Source organism: Scomber japonicus, chromosome 7 (assembly GCF_027409825.1).
Source record: "Scomber japonicus isolate fScoJap1 chromosome 7, fScoJap1.pri, whole genome shotgun sequence".
Classification (NCBI taxonomy): Eukaryota; Metazoa; Chordata; class Actinopteri; order Scombriformes; family Scombridae; genus Scomber; species Scomber japonicus.
The window spans coordinates 16,083,847-16,105,629 of record NC_070584.1 but is presented as its reverse complement, the minus strand read 5'-3'; the positions used below and the strand labels follow the sequence as shown (position 1 = coordinate 16,105,629).

General features: G+C 40.9%; 1 protein-coding gene across 1 annotated transcript in view; it reads right to left on the bottom strand.

The window, feature by feature from the left end:
• Positions 1 to 21,337, bottom strand: part of elavl4 (ELAV like neuron-specific RNA binding protein 4) — a 74,792-nt gene extending 53,455 nt beyond the window's left edge. Inside the window, exons 1-2 of the mRNA XM_053321817.1 lie at positions 21,290 to 21,337; positions 20,409 to 20,549 (exon numbers count right to left, since the gene is read on the bottom strand). Of these exons, the coding sequence (XP_053177792.1) occupies positions 20,409 to 20,549; positions 21,290 to 21,337 (189 nt within the window). The remainder of the gene's footprint in view (positions 1 to 20,408; positions 20,550 to 21,289) is intronic.
• Between the last annotated feature and the right edge of the window lie 446 nt (positions 21,338 to 21,783).

Genomic DNA, 21,783 nt, shown 5'->3' with positions numbered 1-21,783 from the left:
TAGGGAAGGCGCTGGGGAATGATGGGTTTACGGCCGACTTTTAGAAGAGATTTCAGGAAGAAATGTTCCAAAACTACTTGAAATGTATTAGGATGCCTTTCAGAGGGTAAGACTTAATGAAGCTGTGATCACCGTTCTCCATAAGAAAGGGAAAGATCCCCAGTACCGTGGTAATTACCGACCAATATCTTGGATTAATGTTGATAAAAAAATATTGGCAAAAACCTTAGCAACTAAACTAGAAAAGATGAATTCATCTCTTATTAACCCAGATCAGAAAGGGTTTGTAAAGGGAAGAAACTAGTTTGATAACATACTGTACATATGTTGTAAAAAAGAAATGATGTAGATTCTGTAGCTGCCCTCTCATGAGATGCCAAAAAGGCATTTGACAAAGTAGAGTTGCCATTGCTATAACTCATATTAGAGAGAGTTTGGTTTGGTCCATTGTTCAGGCAGTGGTTTAAATGATTGTACATTAACTCACAAGCCACTGTATTGACAAACAGGATAATGTCTTATCATTTCAAATTAAGCCATTGGAACCAGCCAGGGCTTGCCTCTATCACCTCTTTGAACTCTTCTTGGAACCACTAGCTATTGCTTTACATAGTTAAACAAATATAACTGGAGTTAAGGGTGGTCAGTTAGAGCACAACCTTTTTCTATACCTGGAAATTGTGGTATCAGAAATCTGCTGTGTCATTAACTCTTTTTCCTCAAGTGTCTGGTTATACAATGAAGAGGGTCAATTCAGAGGCTATGCCATCGTCTAGTGCATGTTCCCCAGCTGTAAGACCCAACTGGCAGTTTAGGTGGATGCCAGAGGGACTTTTATTTAACTGGGCAAAATGATATGCAGCAAAAGAGGAGGGTGGACTCTCTATCCCTCACTGACTGGTATCACTGAGATTTGTCACTGTCCTAACTTGCCAAAATGAATCGTCCTCAAGATAAGGTCTTTTCCTAGGTTAAAATTGAACAGGAATTGACACACCCCTCCACCCTGGAGGCCTTCCTGACTTAACAAGGTAGAACAGTTCTGTGTCTTGGCCTTCACTAAATCAAATAATCCAATCCATATGCCACACCCAGAGCCTCTGTATGGTACAGCAAGATATTAATAGATGTGAAGTTTCTCTTTTGGTAAAGATGAGTCAAGTCAGCCATAAAGATTCTTGATGACCTTGTGGCAGATGGAGGTGTTGTATAATGTATATAATTCTATATATAATATAAAAAATTGAAACTTGAATTCAGGAGGTCTTCATAAAAAGAAAACTTACAGTTTGGGGCAATAAAGATTTTACAAATATATTGGAGGCACTCAGTCAGGTTGGCAGAGTTAAAAATGGATTGGAAAAAAGATCTTGGTCAAAAATTCCAAGATGACAACATTTCTGTGAATACTTTATAAAATAATCAATAGAAGTTACTGGACGCCCTGTAAATTGGTAAAATTAAAATTAAAAGACAATGACTCATGCTGGAGATGTATTAAGGAGGTGAGGGCTCTTTAGTACCTTTTCTATTTTGTGAAAAAGCAGAGAACTTGAAGAAAGAGGTTGTATTTTTCTTAAATAAGATGTTAGGAACGCATTTGAGCAAATCCCCTTATGTCTATTTGGATTAAAACCAAGTTGTATTATATTTTCAAAACACAGGAGGTTGTACAGTAGTTTTGTTTAGCCATGGTTACTGAATGTAGCATCATTTTACATTGTTATTGGTTCTGTCACAATTAGAGAAACACTGACTGTAAAGCTTATGGAGTGCCTATCTAGGACCTCTGAACCACCCGTGTTTGAATACTATATCTGACTGATCCTTGTGTCTTGGAGGACAATATGCATTATCTACTACACATGCTGGGTTATCTGTATTATAGCGTATTATGTCATTTATTTTCTTTCTCTTTCTCTCTTTTTTGTAGTGTTTTGGTGGTTGTCTTTTTTGTCTTGTTTTTATTAATAGGTTTTATATTGTCTTGTTTGTAGTCATGAGAGTCACTGTCGTTGTTGATATTAGTTATGTTACTTCATTTTTATTTATTAAGGATATATAAATGATATTTGATCCTGTGAGGTTACCAAACTGTTTTTCTTTGTGTTTCCCAACAGAAACTATTTGTAAAATAAACATATAAATAAATAAATGAATAAAAGAAACTCCATGATGGTTGTGTGTGTCAGTCAAAAACAAATATATATATAAATAATAATCTGACATTTCCACAAGTACCATGGAAAACAATTAAATATTTGTTTATCTAAACATGATACAACACACCCACTTACAGTAACTCCCCAAGAGCTACATTTGCTGGGAAGGGAGGGAATTGCTCTTCTGTCTGAATCATTTCTCCCTCTCTTTGTTTCTCAATCTATTTGCCTAGTGTTTAATCAGGCTCTAGTTAACCATGTCACTCCACATCTGTACACATGTCCGTCGCCCCTTCAATATACAGACACACACACACACACACAAAGAACTAGAACTGATAACACAGACATACAAAACACAACACATGCAGGCTTTCATTTAAAAATCAACACTTCTCATCATGCAACTTTCACTTTCATTTTATTTGTTAACTCCAGTCCTTATGCATCATTTCTTGATGTCTGTAAATCACCTTCAGTGTTCCTCAGACCTATACCCACAGAGCCACATATCCAGTCACCCATCCCTATCTTATGTTTCCTGATCTTCAGTTACATTTTAAATCACTGAGCACACATTCGCTCGGTGCACTGTAGCTAATAAATTCCTCACACACCCCACCCTATTAGCATTGATGTGTAACCTTGGAGCTCATGGTGTTACGCCTGAGGGTAATAGAGTCACTGCATGTTTGTGTGTGTGTGTGTGTGCGTATGTACGTGAAATGATGGCCTGTCTCTAGTCCAGGTCTCCCACTGGCTCCCATCAGGAGGCTGCATGGTGCACACTCATATCAAACACCTTCTATACTGATGAACATTTGACTATTTCACTGCCTCTCTAACTATTCCTTTTTATTCTATTTTTCATCCTCTGTCCAACCATAACTATATAGCATTCTTATCTGTGTATAAAGCATAGAAAATACACTGCCTTTCTCGACATTCACAACCATCTTTCCATGTCGTCTCCTCTCTCCATCAGTCATGAGTTCCAGCCAGGCCCCTCCGTTTATGCTACACTAGGCTGCTAGCCCTCATCATCCAGGGAGACAATGTACCAGCTAGCACCACTAACCTAATCACCAAGCAAGTGAGTTGCCTTTGTTTCAATTAGCATTTTGACTGCATACAATGGAAGAAGCCAGCATGCAAACAATCAAACATTTACTTGCCGACAAATGAATAATACTGCTAATGTTCTCCATGTAAATACAAAAGTGAGTCAGTCCACTTTCAGAATGGCAAGAGAACCATTTTGAAAAGAGAGGGATGCCTTGAGAATACATAATACTGATACTGAATCTGTAGCCAGGATAGTGACGCAGTATTGGCAATGAAATAAAACTGTCTTGTATGACAGGCGAAAACGTCAAGAGAAAGAAATATAGCCGCTAGTTTTCTAAAGTCAAACTCTCAAGCTGTTGCTTGAATGTAATGGATGAATGGATAAATGAATGCAAAGTTACAGTGAGTCTCAAGAAGCTGAGCAAAGCAGAATACTTAGATAGCTTTAAATGATTTCTTACATGCCGACACACTCAGCCTGATAAGTAAGCACGCACGCACGCACACACACACACACACACGCACACACGCACACACGCACACACGCACACACACACACACACACACACACACACACACAGAGAGAGTTACGTTTCTATCACTTTAGAGGACATTACATTGATTAACATTAATTTCCTGGAGACTTATCCTTACTGTAACCATAACCACTACTTGCCTAACCCTAAGAATTATCCTAACCGTATCCCTAAATGTACCTTTACTTTAAACCAAGTCTTTACCCCATAACATGACTGTGTAAACAGATTTACGTCCCCATAACATGAGGAATACCTGGTTCACAGACCCACGCACAAACGCAAACACAAACACACATACTCACACATACGTAGCAATGGGCTTAAAATTCAGAGAATGCACAGCATTACAAATTGTAATCCAGGCATGCGCGTTACTCAAACACACCTACTCCATCTTTCTTCAGCTCTGGCCAACACATGGACTGACAAGGCACACTCGCACTGAGTACACATGCAGCATAAGCGGTAACGTGTCTACTCCTCTGATTAATATGGGCTACTTTGCATACATGAATATCAAATCCACACAAGTCCAGTTTCCCCACCATTTGACAGTACATTCTGCATCAATTATATGCATTCCACCTCTGATGTGCTGAGAGATGCAGGTAAATATTTCAGAGTGGTGCAAAGGCAAGAAAAGAGGGGGACACATACAACCCTGGCTTCAACATAAAATGGGTGCTGTTCCCTGAATTAACCCTTGCCTCCCTATATTCCTTTCCCCATCTTCCCTTACCTCTGCTTCTACCTCTGCACCTCTCTTATTAGCATGATGCCTGAATCAGTCTCTTCTTCTCTCTTCCTCCGTTTCTCATACTCCCACAAACCTCGCCAGTCCAATCCCCTGCTGTACCTTTCTTCCCTGTATGAAGGAACTTAACATTCTGCACATCACATAGTTCAACAGTATCACTGTATTGCCTGTGCTAGAAGAATCTAATGCATACTGACTGTGGCTGATAGTATATCTACAACTACATCGTGCTCTAGCCTCCGTAGACTGCCCAAACTGAAACGATGGTTAACAATGAACAGTGGTGTATAGTGGCAGGCTGTCTGTAGCATTTCTTTCTTACCATCTTAAACCCATTCCACTCCATTTGGGAAACGCCGGCCGTTGTCTCACGCTGTCTCTCACTCTCCTCACACAACAGCTACAGCAACGCCTCAGCCAAGAAAATCTACACTCTCTTACTCCTTCACTGTCTCAATCTGCTCTGACACTTTTTCCTTTATTTTTTTCACTGTCTCTGTCTCACTCTGCCTCTCTTCCTGTTTCTGCCTGAGCCTTAGCGGCGACCAGAGAACAGCGTACTAGAGGCGTGCAAAGCAGGCATCGCCTTCTTCCACAGATGCTGAGAGGAGAATGGTGTGCCTGGATGAGAGAGTGCTGGGCTGCAGCAAGTCTCCCTCCCTCCCTCCGCCCTCCCTCCTTCCCTCCCTCCCTCCTTACCACAGCAACCCGCCCAGTCCCCTGCTCAGCTGGAAGGTCAGAGCCCGCCCACTCCCCCCACCCCTCCCACCACTCTTCTAGATTCTGTGATTGGCTTCTTGGCTTGCCTGTCAGCCCTTGGCCTCACCTCCCCCTCCCTCAGTGTTAACACCTTCTCTCTCTGGCTGGCTCCGAGCCCTCACCGGCACACGCCAGCCTCAGCCTGGTTTGGCAGAGAAAAGGCTTTCTGAATCCCAGCAAAGCAATCAATCGCTGCTGAGGTCTGTGCTTGAGTGAGCCGGGCAGAGCAGAGCTTTAGGAGAGTGATTGCAGCCTCAGGCACTATGGTAATAGGATGCCTGCGCAGCACTGTGTATATAAATTAACTATTACTGGGTGCATGTTAAAATCCCCATACATTTACATGACTGTGTATACAACCTTACTCCCTGTCTCTTCGCCTTCCACACAAATACACACTTTTACACACCCACACACACACACACACACACAGACACAAATTACTAATTACAGCTTTTGTTTTCCAAAATGATGATTGAGGTCTTTAATGAATTGAAGATTAGTGTTTTTTAAATTTTATTGTAATTTATCTTCTCTCCAAATATATCTTTACACATCTACAAACATACAACAGAACTGGACTGAAAAACTGACATTTCACAACTTTGCATTTTATTAGCTTTATGGGGGCTTCTTATCGAAAGAAGCGCGCGCACTCTGGCGCTCTGGACACACCTGTCCAGGCAGGTGTTGCGTTAACAATGTGTATTTTCCATGGTGATGTATTTATAATAAAAGTGGGGAAAAAAGGAACAATGCAACGAAAATGCGGCAGTCAGTATGTTTGCTGTAGGCAACACAAATCACTACGGTACCACCTGTCTGCCTGCCTGCTGCGGTATGCTATACGGTTAGGTTGAGAAAAAGCCCGGCTGGTTGCGGACTATAGGCACAATAAAGGGACAAACAGGTGCGATAGAAAGCCTGTGCTCTGAGATATCTACTCACCATGACCATTCTTGTTTGAGGCTCTTGGTGTGTCGGACTGTAACTGTGTTCTCAGCGGACAAACTGTTGTGTAAAAGCCGTTCAAGTCAGCGAGGAGAATCGGATGGAGTGGCAGCAGCGTGTTGGAGAAGATGAATGAACGGACGTAGCGTTGTAGTGAGTCTAGTGAAAGACCTCCAGACTCATCCCGTGCAAGAGAGGGGGGCGGGGAACACTCGCGCTCAGTAAAAGCTATATCAAAACAACACGACGATATAGGAGAGTCCACTCAAAAGAAAAGATGCTGAAGGAACACCCCTCTACCTTTCCACAAAAAGCAATTTATGGCACGTCCAGTCCAGTCACCTAGCGCGCGGTCTCCCATTGGCTGGGGAGGTGAGGACGGGGCGGTGCGCTCGCGGATGCGAGTGGAGGAGGCAGGCTCGTGTGGTCCACGACGTGGGGAGTGGGGAAGCAGAGCCATGCGGTGAGAAGTGAGTTTATGTTCGTGTTTGCGCGTAATTATCCATCACCTCGTTGTATAATTATGCATAAAAGCAGTATACACGTTAACTGCTGCCAGTGCACGCTTGTAGTTTGTAAGCAAGGTTCTGCAAATCCCCTTCATTTGACATTTAAGCACGTTGCACCTATCCTCCTCAGCTGGAAAACAGCATCAGCAGGGCTTTTGTGACAAAAACCCACCATGGAGTCAAAGCTTATCAAGGTTTCCTAACCCCATATCATACCATTAAAAATGCTCTTTTTAAAGCAGTTGCTTATTCTAAAATAGTGTTGATTGTAGTACTAGCACAGTATATTCTATAGGGGAGCCACACAGTAAGCTCTATTGTTAAGCTCTAAGTGTATCCATTATTTAATTAGACAGTACAAAGGCCTGCTATCAAATCAGGACCTGTTGGATGCTGTTGCAAACATGGCAATTATAATCTTTACTACAGTTTATGTATTTCCACCAATTAGGCCATTTATAATAAGAAATATCAGTGCCCAGCAGCAACCCTGCCTCAGGTTGATTTTGTCCAGCTGTCTTCTATCTCAGATAGACAAGAAGAGGGAGCTCTTGCTTCCTTTAACACAATTACCTGACAGGCAGCAGTACTTGGCTGTACTCCACATATACATTCACACATTTACATGCATTCACTCCAGAAAATGCAAATACTGAAACCCATGTTGGAACACAAGACACTCACAAGTCTTTTAATCTACGTGCACACACAAAATAAGCACACTCTGTCTCACAAGTGGTCTGACACATTTAACCACCTTATGCTGTAGATATACAGTATTGCCTACATTGAGCCTCAGGTTAGTGTTTGTTAGAAATGCTCTTACACTGGATATATCTTCTCATTGTCAAACAAGAGATCAAAACAGGTTTCTCAACACATGATCATACTGTTTCCTTTCTATTCAACACAGCAGAAAGAAGCAGTCAGCAAGTCATTTCTTATTCTCATGCTGGTTTATTTCAATTAGCATTTGGCTGTGTAAGGCCTGGCAGAGCTAATGTAACTACAGTATAGTGAACGTCCATTAAGATCAACGAGATTTATCTGCTGCTCTTAGCTCAAATCACATGCTGATGCAAGAAGACACTTTTAGATAGTCCACTGACAAGTGGCTATAATGCCCCACTAAAAGCCTTTAAGTCATATTCACCATAGTTGGAAAGCCAAGAGATATTTAATACTTTGTTAAGGATACATTTTAGGATTGTAGTTTACATTTAAGTAGAATTCTGGTTAGTACACAGTGTATGAATTCACAAAACTTTCCCTTTGTAAAACCTGAACTGTACTTTTTGTCACCTGACAATAAATTATCATAGCAACAGGTTGTGAAACACTCAGGCACCCTTGTCCTGAAAAAAATCAGATCGAGTATGTATGACTAGGGTCTGAGTAATAGAACATTTACTAGCTTCATAAATTACCCCCAAATGAATACACTGAAAAAACGACTGTAACGAAACAGAAAAACACAAAGAAGACATAATGTTACGAGAAAAAAAAAATCCAGGGAGGGCAGACTGAAACAGACCAGTGAGATAAAGCAGTCTCTCCAACTCACCCCTGAACTCACCACCTGTCTGGTTAGCTACAGCTAGCTATCTAGCCTAGCGGAACCATGTGCCCTGACATAATAGGAACCCTTACTACACCCTCAATTAGGTTGAGCATGCGCGCACACACACACACACACACACACACACACACACACACACACACACACACACACACAGAGGGGAAGATGGGCTGAACAAGCTTGCTATTGTTTCAGATAGAATAGAATATGCTGGCACTCACAATCTGGAGATTTGTACCAATCATACAGTACATAACACAACAGAGGGAGAGTAATGTAGAATGAAACACAAAGAAGACAGATTAAAACAGAAGTCCATCTTCTTCAATTTTTCTGCGGCAGAAAATATATTGGCTGCACATAACAAAGAACAGAAAGAAGCAGAATTTGCAACTGAATAGTAAAGGTAACAAACTCAGTTTCCTGTCCATCGTTTATCCTCCTGCTCTGACCTTTGAGTTTAATAAAGGTTCTAGGTTGGACTCAAGAAAACCATTCTCCACCTCATTGCCTCTAATATTCTCCAACTCTGCAACCATGTTTGTATTGTTGCCTTTTAATCCCAGTCTATAAAGAATGGAAAGTCAAATTCATGACAATGACTGAATCGCAAATTATATCTGGGATTTTTTTTTCTTTGTATAGTGTCAACTTTTAACTGTTGCTTTGTAGAGGCAGTAAAATGTGGGGTGAAAATGGAGAGTGATAATTTTCTTATTTCCTAAAGGACAGTGTTTTGAGGTTGTTGTCTCCCTCTGTAATATGATCCAAATAACCTTTTCTCTAAATGAGAATATGATTTGAAAGTGAAAATAGTCTCTCACAGTTGCTCAGCGTGTCATTTCCCTAAATTGCGCTACAGGACCATGGTTTTATAAAGCAATGAAAGTGACTGCCACTACTCAGTAAATAAGCTATAAACACAATCTGTTCTTCTCTCCAGTGTTATGGAGTGTGTCTGTATGTGTATGTGTGTGTAGTTATGATATACAGACACATACCAAAGATTAAAGTATGTTGCTGCCATGTCCTAGTTAAGGGTACACATTATGCATTATAATATTGTGTATGGACAGATGGAGGGAGTGGTGGAGATATTCTATCAAGGGCATTCATGCTGAGATATGTTACAGGCTGGATGTTACAGATATTGCAGTGCAGCTTATTATCTTGTGGATTTGGCCTTTCTCTACTTGGAGTTTATGTTTGTACGTGAATAAAATGTAATACAGCACTGAATAAATGTAAAAATGTCAAAGAAGGTACAGTAAATGGTAAAGGTAATGACTTAAAAAGACCACTCTGTCTTAATGACAATCCAATTTTGTCAGACTTTGCACAAAAAGAGCACAGAGCGTTGATTGGATGCATTATATGGCCTTTTAGATGATGAGAGATGCTAAATAGTTTTTGAGGAGGTAAATGATATTTCTTTCCTCTTGCAAAGTTTGGAAAGTTAAAAAGCTTTTGTGGCTTTAACCCAGGAGGGCCAGCCATACTGTCAGCAATGTGAAACCCCATCTCACTGATTGGCTCTGGCTCACATCCATAAACACACACACAAACACACGCGCACACACACACACACACACACACACACACACACACACACACACACACACACACACACACACACACACACACACACACACACACAACACACGCTCATGCACAGCTGAATCTGTGCACACAAATATACAGCAAACACAAACGCGCACACACAGGCATACATACCCACTATCACACAGACAAAAACACGCAACGGTTCGGTTCACTGTGTGCGTCACAGTCTGACATTGTCACTGCTGTGGAGCCGGAGCTTTCAGGGCTGGACCCCAGAAGTGTGCTTCAGCCTGCTAATTCGGAAAGCAGAGAGCTGGCTAATTGTCATGAACTCCTCCTGCCCTTTATTCTGCCCTGCTTCTCCACCCTAAACCCCTCCTAGTCAAAGGCCTTAATGGATTAACTGCACGCTGTGTTGTCTCTCTCACTCTCTCTTTATCACGTTGGTTCTCTTGTACAAGCTCACAATGCTGTACATCTGCCACGCCCTAAAAAATGTGTTGAATCTCCAGCTTTGAGCAAAGACTGAATATACTGGTAGCACTCTATTGTTATGTACACGATATCCTCTGGTACACAACTCATAGTATTCTGACAATAACTGTGAAAGAGAAGGTAAAGAATAGCATACGCAGTATAGCAGGTTTGAATATGCAGTGTGCAGACGGTGATAATTGTGGGTGCTCTCGGTTTGAGTCTTGTTAACTGTCAGATGCAGCGTTTCAACACCTGTCTTGTGTTTCACTCTGCATAATAAGACTTCTATTTAAAGGAGGAGAAGTGAAGATGCCAGCAGAGGTGTTACCTCAAAGTGCAGAAAGAAAATACCTTGATTATTAACAAGAGAAGGAAAACTTGTGTTTTTCAGTAAAAGTGGTGTTTGCAATTGCCAGCCAGGTTCAGAGTCAAATCATGCAACCAAAGACTAATGATAGCAAACACAATCTTAAATTGAATCAACCTTGTTATGCTGGCAACAGCTCTATAATCGACGACAGAAAACATTTTTTTAACGGAGCTACAGAGAGCAATGCTAAATTTATTAGGCTCGGTTGGTTTTAATTCAGAATATCACAGCAGTCGCTGCAGTAAAACAGCCTAATACATTTAATAGCCCAGAACACACTCCTCAGTATGCTGCGACTTACTTAGACTCTTTTTGATTTGCCCTTGAAGGATAGATTTAGTTTCTCTATTGAAGTTCTGGCAGTAGTAGCATCTCGCTGTGCTACTCAGACTGATGATCGCCTCTTTCCTGGCAGGTGTCCACCCTCTGCCGGTAACAATCAACAAATGAGAATCACAGCCTTCAACTTGCCTGTCTTCCTGCCCAGTGACAAACTCAGCATCACTGGATCCCAGACACCTGACAGCTATTAACATGCGGCTGTATCCGGACAACAGTGGGCGGTTTAGACTCTGTTGACTTTTGCTGTTTGCTTTCAGTGTTAAGACCAGCGACTTTATTTTCATGAATAAATGGCGCACACAGCATGGATACTGATTTTTGGCAATTTCATGCTCAGAGGAACACAGTGTACCTGCATTGCTGTTGTTTAATAAAACCACCTTTTTTTCTTTCTCTCCTAAAAAAGAGAAAGGCCGTGGTGCTCTGACAGTTAAGTAATGAGAGGGGACAGTTGGGAGTAGTTCTGCCACAAAAGCAGCTCCTAAGAGGAAACTGATGTCCTTAAGCAGGAGGAGCAGAATCACCACAACGGCACCTTATTTAAACCACTGAGAGCAACTGATGTTAAATTATCTTGGGAGGACAGTCAAGCTCACAGTGAGTCATCGAAAGACTAAATGGATGTAGATGAGGGGAAAAAGTCTGTGTGCACTAAAAGAAAATTTCCAATTCAGCAGTGCAAAGACCTGCCAAATTAGAGCCCTGGAAGGCATTGAGAGAGCACAAATCTTCGCCTTCCATGAGAAAATTCTCCTACTTGCTACTACATTCAAAGACATCAAACATATCTCTCACATTTTATCTTTAAATTGTATTCTAACCCTAAAATATGTCTTTTGCAATGAAGTCTGCCTGCACTGTTTTCATAATTATAGTAAAAGATACTAATGATCTAAAGGAAAAAATCCTAAAGTTGAGCAACAAAAATCAAATAATTTGCTCATTATTTTCAACATAATGGATATCCATTTATACATAACCTCCTATATCCTCCTGCTGATAGACTGATTAAAGGGGGTGAAAATTAAATTACAATAATTAATAAGTAAAACTGAGTTTCAACTCAATGCTTAAAGTTAAGTGTCCCTGGTATTGATTGTGAGCAAGTAAAGTTTTCCTTTGGATAAAGTAAAAAGTCCTACTATGGCCCGCATTTCTAAAAATGTGTGACTGCAATGAGGCACTTAAGGAAAGTGGATCTCTTAAATGTTATGTTTCTTACATTTACACTATAATAAAGACAAGCATTTTGGTAAAATGTAACTAATCTAGTTGAAGCTTTCCTCCTACATGACATGGAGGGAAGAGGGCATGATACATAGTCAGCTTAACCCCTGCCTGTGTCATTCTCCCTGGTAGAAACTCCTTAGATCATAAATGAATTCTTCATGCTGATCCCGGAACAAGGCTGTGCTGCATTTGTCACAGCCACTTCCTTCCACTTTAACTCAAAGCTGTTTGGTATGGCTGGAGCTTTGCAGACTGCAGAGATGTGACAGGGGCCGTTTGAAAGCTCAGGCTGAACGCTCCGTCACTATCTGTGGAAAAGGGAGCGAGCGCTTGTTCAGTCGCTGTGTAAACTCTGCAGAAACACACTTCTCCTGTGATTTCATTATATCAATATTTAGTTTTTTGTGTTTTGATTAATTGTCTTAAGTGTCTCACAACAGAAAATATAAGAACACATTTAATTTTTACTTGAAATACAATTTTAAGAGCACATTGTTTATTCTCCACTTTCTATTAAGCAATTTTAGCTTTTCTATGAAAGACATAATGGTGGGTCTTAGAGGCTGTAGCCTTACATAAATGAGAGAAGGTTTGTGAAGGTGCCCAGAGAGGCTTAGCTATGCATTGGCTGTTGAGTCTGGCATGTGTTCTGGCACTGAGAGTGTATTCTCAACAGGACTGGTGGATTAGTGTCCATTTGGACAACAGAGTGGTCCGCAGCTTGGGGTGACATTCAACTTCAGCAGGCCAACAGCTCCACAGACTTATCATGATGTTTAGCATCGGTGTTAATTGTCATCAATGTGTGGTATATGTAAAGGCATTGATTTCCTGTATTTACTTGAGTCTCAGACTATTTTTTGTTTTCTCCTGCCTTCTCGTCTAAATTGGTTGACTGTGCATGTGTGAAATTAAGCAGTGACCATGCTGCATTGTGGTGGGTCAGTTGATCATAGAGAATAGTGGTGGGTTTTGGGGCTTTGGGGCTGTGGGGACGGCAGTCCATTTTACGTTTGATCCCGGTCGGGGTACATCCAGGCTCACAGAGCGACTACTGTGGTCCATCTGGTGGAGGCTTTAATCACCTCCTCCATCTTACACACACACACACACACACACACACACACACACACACACACACACACACACACACACACACACACACACACACACACACACACAAAGCGCGCGCGCGCGCACACACACACACACACACACACACACACACACACAAAGCACACAGAACTCCCCACTTGAAATTCTCTTGACTGCTGCTCACTCTCAGACCTTTTTACTTCTATTATTTATTTGAATCGTTTCAGCAGTCATGTATCTCCCTGCAGAAATGAGTCCTGTTTTCTACCTTTACATAAGGCTCTCCTCGGACCCCAGTTGGAAAGATGCGAGTCACTGAAACACCACCTGCCATCCGTAATGACGTTTAAAACCCCATCAAAAATCTCCCACTCTCAGTCCTGCTATTTGGCTTTTGATAAGGAATAACCTTTTAGAAATGAGACGCATCCACAGTCCTTCACAGGGTTGGCCTACGGCACTGTGGACCAAAACATGCCCACGCTGCACAAAATCCAGCTCTCGAAATGTCACTTCATGCTTAACCGCCCTTTCTCATGCTTGGAGAAAAGCAAGTGGGCAATGCACAAACAGAAAAACTCCACCGGGTTTCAGTTTAAATGCCTACATGCTTAGAGACATGTTTCAATTATTTTGTGTTGTTGAAACATTTAGCCGATTAAAGAGAAAGACAAGATTCTTTTGTGGAAAACAAACACTCTAGAAATGATTTTCCACTAAGAAAATAGCAAGACACAGTGTATAAAGAAGGATCAGTCGTGTTCTGAATAAATATGCAACTCGTAATGTTACATTAAATTAAGCCAAGAAAGATAAATATATTATTGCAAACAAATAGATAAATGATGATAATAAGTCATATACAAAATATGTATGTATTCCTGTAAATTAGCTCACTTTACAGTCTTGTCACTAATATACTGGCTCGAGACAGACTCCATGGAAAACCATTTAAACCTGAATGCTGCTGTTAGAATACATTCATTATTAATGAGAGTGAAGACTTAGTGATAATGACGGTGCTGATGCATCTAACTCTGGGTTGTGTAGGGGAACCATTTACTGTTAGCCTCTCCTTGGACAAAAATATACAGTATCTTCCATCTGCTTCCAATATCTTATCTTGATTTAGCTGTCTTTTCATGAAAATGTTATTAGGGCAATCAATTGATCTGGAAAATTGTCTGTCAGCCATTCGAAGCCACTTTATTTTAATTACACACAAAATACACAAAGCCCAACTACTGGATATCTCCCAGTGGAGCCAGTGGCTAGCTACTGTAACGTCAATGGTCACTCCTATTCGTTGCTAATGCACAAGTCAGCCGTACATCATTTATTCATGGTGACAGCAGATACTTTGCCTCATCCCCAGCAATTAGCGAATCAATAACAACGCATTGGCTTTGAAACTATCAATTCTGAGAGGAGAAAAAATAGTGTTGTTCATCAACATGCCAGGAACTTAGGCGCAGGCGATCACTCAAGTATCGGCAGCATTTGTCAGCTCAGCCTTAACGGGCACATTTCCTCACATCACTGCTCTTAAAATGACTGCCAGATATTGTCTGGTCATGACTCCTTATCTGCAAAATGGGTGTCTATTCCACATAATATCTCAAATTGGTGTTACAAAGGGCATGAATTGAATTTTTGAAAAAAAACAAACAATTGATTGTCCCTTTCGTGAGAGATTTTGTTTGAATTATGGATTTGTGTCTATTGTGAAGGAGATGACAGAGCTGAAGCCATCTGATTGAGATTATCACAGATGCAAAAAGGCCAGTAAAGGGCTTGCAATGGCTAATACCTCTTTTGTCACATTTTTATGAGGCTGACATATCTATGTTACATTTTGACATCACTGTCAGTTTTATAATTAATACAGTAAAACTGCTGCTTCTTACGTTGCATCATCCAATACATACCAGAAACCTCAGAATATGACTTCACTGTCAAATAGCAGCTGTGGCATTTATGTATATTTCCATAATAATTGTTAATGTTTGTTTGCGAATAACAGAATATGAAGAATTTACCAACACAATACGACTTTCTCTGCCAGTCTTGTCTGTTTCATTATTCCCTCCCTATTTATCCTTTTAAGCCAAATGAAAAAACTGCAACTGGATTTGAAAACATTGTCGAAGAGAGACAACAAATTTGTCTCTGAAATTAAATGCTTTCTTCATCCATGCAAGAGAGCAGTGCTGGGATTTTTTGAATTAAAGAGGAAAAATGAACAGCAGGAAGTGAGATTATTTTGTTTATTCAACCTATTGAACTGTACAAATGTAAACACTGACTTGAGTTAAATCCCCAGCAGAATTCACTGGCCCACCACAAATATATAATCCACTACCACATAAACTGTGATAATTATGTGTGCCTGCATGCTTGCATTATGGGTGAGGTTTACACAATTGTCTATTTTTTTTATAACTTAAAGGCTTCAGTCGGTATTTATTTTTTATTTTTTAAAAAGCACTTTGTTTACTCGCAATAACTGAAAACATCAGATTTTTATTGATGTGTTTGCAAATATTTTCATGATCAGAAAAACCTGAATAACTTAATTTAGTTATGTTAATCCATGAATTAAAAGACTTGTCAATCAGTGTGGGAATAATAGCATGTTTAAATCTTCTGCTTTGTGTTTTTTGGTGGTGGGGCGACCCTTTTGTTTACATCTGGATTATGGGATGTGCTTTTTACAGCAAAGATATTTGCCTATCTCTAAAATAATTACTCACATGATCAGTCTGTTACGGCTGGTTTGTCATGCACATGAAGGCACATTCGACTCTACTCTGAACCCCTGAGCCCTGCCATGTGCCATTATAGAGGTGAAATTACAGGTCATTACTTTCATGTCAAAGTACCTGAACACGGAAAGGTGACCTTTGGCTGGGCGTGGGCGCTCGAGTTGGTGCAGCAGGCTATTCGGGGGTTAGACTATTTTTTATGGATCACATCCATATCTCCAGCCTTTTTTTATGTCTTGTCTACAGAGTTGATGGGTATGATAAATAGGTAATGATCAAAAACATGATAATGTGTGATGAAATATGTGCTAAAAGGCACCCTGTGGATGGGCTAAATTGCCGGGTTTGGTGTGTCTAAAGCAGACTCGTAGAGAGACGGAGAAAGGGAGATAGTGAAGAGAAAGAGAGAGAGTTCACTTAGCTTTACAGTGTGTGTGCGTGTGTGTGTGTGTGTATCTGTGCATGAGCCTGCAGACACCTGCTCCATTCTGCAGTGATGGCTCCCAGCGGGACACAGGCTCAGCTGCTGATCACTAGGCCCTCCCTGCAGCACTGGTGGCTAACGAACACCCCCCCCCCCCCCACACACACACACAGTTCTTCCAACAGATCTGAACCCTTCAGGCCCCCCTTGCAGAGTCTCTCAGCCTCTCTGTGTTCCCCCGTAACTGACACACCACATGTGCTCATATCATGTGCAAACATGACATGATGTATACAAGCACAAGCTGCACAGCCCGTGTTCATATGATGTTGCATGTAAAGTATATGACACGGTGCAGTCATAACCCGCTCCATTTTCAGATATGCTATAGGGATGTTATAGCTGAATAGCATGTCTGCATTATGCTGCCCTATAGCCACAGAGCTTTATTGAACAAAACACTCTATCAAACCTCCATATTATGTGCTGCTGTGATTGCAGTTAAATAGGAAAAGGATAAATTGATATAAAGGATATATTTTAGCTTTCTCTTGTTTATTTTCACTTTTGAAATGATTAATTGTTGCTCTTGGACAGGTCACTTAATATTTCACATAGAACATAGAATACAATCACCTCGTTTGTTTTTGTCAATCCTGTATTAATCAACCACCATTGTACTTGTGGCATGACTGTTAATGCCAGCGTTGACAACGCTGTATTTTACACATATCTCCATCTCTGTTTCTTTCTCTATGAGCATCTTTTTCCCTCTGTGGCATCGCTCAGTCTGCTGCACCTGTTTGTGCCTCACTGACGGCAGGGTTGTGGAGCATAAACGAACTAATTTCCTGGATATAGAGAACACTGCAATCAAGGAAAGGGGAAATGCAGTGAGTGGCAGATGGAAGGAGCTAATCATTGTTATGAAATAGAGATGACCTCTAACTATCTCCTGGCTGCTAATATATCGTAGCTACACAATCACTTGCCAACGACTGTGCCATGTAGCAGCTCTTTCTCTCTTTTTCCTCCTTAGTCTTCGCTTCCTGTTTGTTTTTGTGGTGGTGATGAACCTCTTCACGCAGGTTTGAAATTCAACCCTGTTTTTTTTTCTTTCCTTTTTTTCAAATGTTGAAACAGAAAAGATTGGAGTTGTCAAACAAAGCCTAGTGTCACATAGAGAACGGCAGCTGCCTGCAGTGGGTAATCAGTGGAGCTTTCTACAAATTAACAACATTCAGCTCTGAAGCACGGCGCACTGCAGGTTTTTAGATGTGGGCTTTTGAAAATTAGATCTCAGTGACTGAAATACTGAATAATTTGCAATTCAGTTTTTGCTCATGTTTAATTTTATCCGCTTTGTCTGAGGTGACATGCCTAAGATGAAGAGGTCATTCAAAAGGTGTAAACTGATACTGCTGATGCTCATTTATGAACAGAAAAATATCAGTTTAAATTTAATTAATTGCTTTCTTAATCTCCTCTCTGTGCCTGGGTTCTGATAATTTCCCCATTTAATTCTTTTGAATGATCTTTTAAAGGTACTGTCCCACACCTCAAAACACAAGATACACGACTTAACAACATGCGCGTGCACAAAACCAGCACGCAGAGCGACGAAAAACATGTACACAAACTCAAATGCTCTAAACAAGCTGTGAACACAGCGTTGCCAGGGGAAGTGATGGTAAACTTTCCTGCAGGCATCGGGTTGGAGGACGAAACCATTTGACTATTTATTCATGTATGAAAGCACTCATTTAATGCAGTGGGGCATTACTTGGAGATACACTGTATTTGCTTAATTACAAAGGGTAATTTTATACACAAGTTACAGTGATTAACAGATAAAATAACATTTTTTTCATGAAACAACAAAATACTCACTCCATTTTTGATATACAGAGCAATGTTTGCTGCGGCTACAGAATTTTATGTAGTTTTATATATTATTGAGGTAAAAACATTGCTGCTGCTTTTGCTTTTGAGCTGCTTTTGGCTTTACACACCAAAGCCACCAGAATCTTCCAGCACATTTATCTAATGTATGCAAATGATCTTGCTGTGCTTAATGAAGGTACCATTAATCACTATAACGATGGTCTTTTTTAACCAGGGTAATCATGCGTGTGCACACACACACACACACACACACACACACACACACACACACACACTCTCAAGCACATTTTCAAATGCATACACAAGCATATGCGCTTCCACGCACTCTCCCTCGCCCACACACGCACACACAGGAATACGCCTCATCACCAGCAACACATTGATAACTAATGTGTAAAATCACGTAAATAAGCCATTAACAAACCATTTTACCAGAAATAAAACTATGTATTATTCATAATAATGTTTTGAATTCTATATGCACCTTTTTTTCTAATTCCAATTATACTCTGTGCTGTTAAAGTCAATGCAATTTGCAACTAGTAATCTGATCGTTATGTTCTATCCTGGAATTAACTGGTGAAGTAATCATCTCAAATTCTGTTATTCCATATCATCAGTGCCGATAAGATGCATCAAAATATGTTAACACGTCAATCATATTTATATAATAAATTCAGCTAATTAGTTCCATTGGTTTCAACAAATAATTTATGGTCCAGCAGCTTTATGCAAACAGCAGATAACACTGTTGTGAGTCTCCACGAGCAGTGGGAAACACGGTAATTTTGTGTGCTGTACAATAACAACAAAACAGTGGACAGGCGTCTTTGAACTCGTGTAAGGATTCAAAGCAAAAACTGAAAAAAACATTTATGAAGTCTCAACTCCTCACGGACGTATTTCAACGCTTATCCTCGCCGTACATTTGCATACAGTTGACGGAAACCCCTGGGTACAGTCAACAGCATGACAGTGGGTTATGAAGGCTTCCGGGAGGCTCTGGGGTGTGGATCTGAGCCAGTTTGAAGGGGAGCCGAACCAATGAAGAGCCCACAGCGGATTAGACACCCACAGCTTCATGTCGCTTTAATGCAGCGAGTCAGGGATTTTCTTACAACAATTTTGCCTAAATGCTCAGGGTTTTCTCATGCCCCTTTTTCTCTCTCATTCCCTTCTCTTGAAGTAATCTTTTCTATGTAAATGACAGAGTAATGTTGACTCTGGTGCAACATATCGCATCTATCTACAGTACTGCCAGCTTCCTGTGCTAATGTGACTTGTCAGATGTTGATTTGAATTGAAGTGTAGTTGTGATGAAATATCATTTAAAAAACGTCATGTAACACAACTGTTCACTCAAACGGTATTGAAAAAATAATTGTTCCTTTTCAGGATTTTTATATAAAGTTTCTAAATGGTAGACTTGAAAGTGCACATGCTCCAGCCTATTTATTAATTTACCATGAAAGTTACTTAATCATTAAGCGGCAAATGCAAACATTAAATACAAAAACTGCAAAGGCTGAAATACAACCACCATAAAATATATTACCAATACAGACACACACTCACACATTCATGCACAAACACAGACACAAACACCTCAAATTCCCTTGATAACAGTCTGACTGGCAGAGGCTAAAGACAGAGTAGGCGTCCGTAATTGAACAAACATAACAATGTGAATATTTACTGATACTATCCACTGGGGATACAAGCAGGATCCCACAATTGATTTGCTCTCTTTCTGCCCTTTTGCTCTTTTCCTCTCTCTCAGACACACACACACAGACAAATGCACACTCACTAACTATCACTCATCTTCTTTTTTCCCTGTTTCTTTTCTTGGTATTATGTTTGCCTATGTTCATTAAAGAGATGGAGATATATTGGTCTGTCTATCCTCTTACCAGGGGTGACCTGTAGCCCATCTGGGCTGGCGATGACAGGAGATCCCTGGGAAATAGCGGCGAGTGCGTCTCGGGGACGGAGCCCACGCCACTGGCTGCTAGTCCCGAGAGCTGCCCATACCTCGCCATCATCTTGAGATGCTGCTCACAGAACACACACACTCGTACATAGACACAGGAGGAGAGGGGAGGAGAGAGAGAGAGAGAGCGAGAGAGAGAGACAGAGAGAGAGAGAAAGAGAGAGAGAGAGAGAGAGAGAGAGAGAGAGAAAGGAAAAAAGAGAGAGGGTAGAAGGGAAGGAGAACAGATAACAGCAGGTAGGAAGGACGGTGAGAATGGTAAAGGACAGAAGAGGGAGTGGGGGTTGGGGAGGGGGGGGACATGAAGAAAGAGGAGGTAGAGGGGGATTACAGTACACTTTGCTCTCACACAAATGCATGTGTGAACTCACACACGTACAAGCATACACACTCTCACTTACAGACATACTGTACGTGCACATGAAGGCACACATACTATTTTAGCCCCAGGTGGGCAATTTCACAAGCAAGCCTATGTTTGATAGGTTTGATAGCTACCTTGGTTTTGTTAGACTTCTGGGATATAAAGTATGTGCACTAGCTCTTCATTTATTATTACAAGCCAGGATGAGTGTGAGAAGCGTAGCAGTTCCCTTTTTCGCCGTACCGACCATCGTGTCGGGGAAATATAATAAACAGCTGCTGTTATCAATCATCCTCTCTGTCTTCTGGCTATGAGCATACAGAAGTGTACAGACATGCACACGCACGGACATACAATAACATACACATGACAGAATGGTTGGCAGCAGACATACACAGGTGAGGTGTGGAGAAAGAAGCAAATCCAAATGTCTTTACCTCATTGCTCAACAAAGCAGCGTTGAGTGTTCGGCTTATTTCGAACATGTTCAGATTCGGTGCTTTTTTTTTCGTTCTGTCCTTTTATTTTCAGATTCTCTTCAGTTTCTTTGCTCCCCCTTTTTCTTTTCTGTGGTTGGGAGTCAGTCCCGGAAACACAAAAAAGAAAGAAAAAAAAATGAAATCAATTGAAAAAAATAGGGGAATAAAAAAAAAATCCTCTTTAATTTTCAGATTTTGGAGTTGTGATTTTTCAGTCCTCTATTTTTTCTTTCTCCCCTGTCTGCTGATGCACCTCTGCTGGATGTGGCTGTAGTGTTGGCGTTTGTGCCCAGGGTCTCCGCACACGTCTAAGGAGTCAATACGCTGTTTTAAAAAAAAAAAATCTCCCCAGAGTCAGCACATTAAGACAGGCAGTCAGGCAGGCGGTGGGTCGGTGGGTCGGCTTGGCGGGCTGGCTGGCTCCCTTATCTGTCCCCCGCACACTGGCTCAC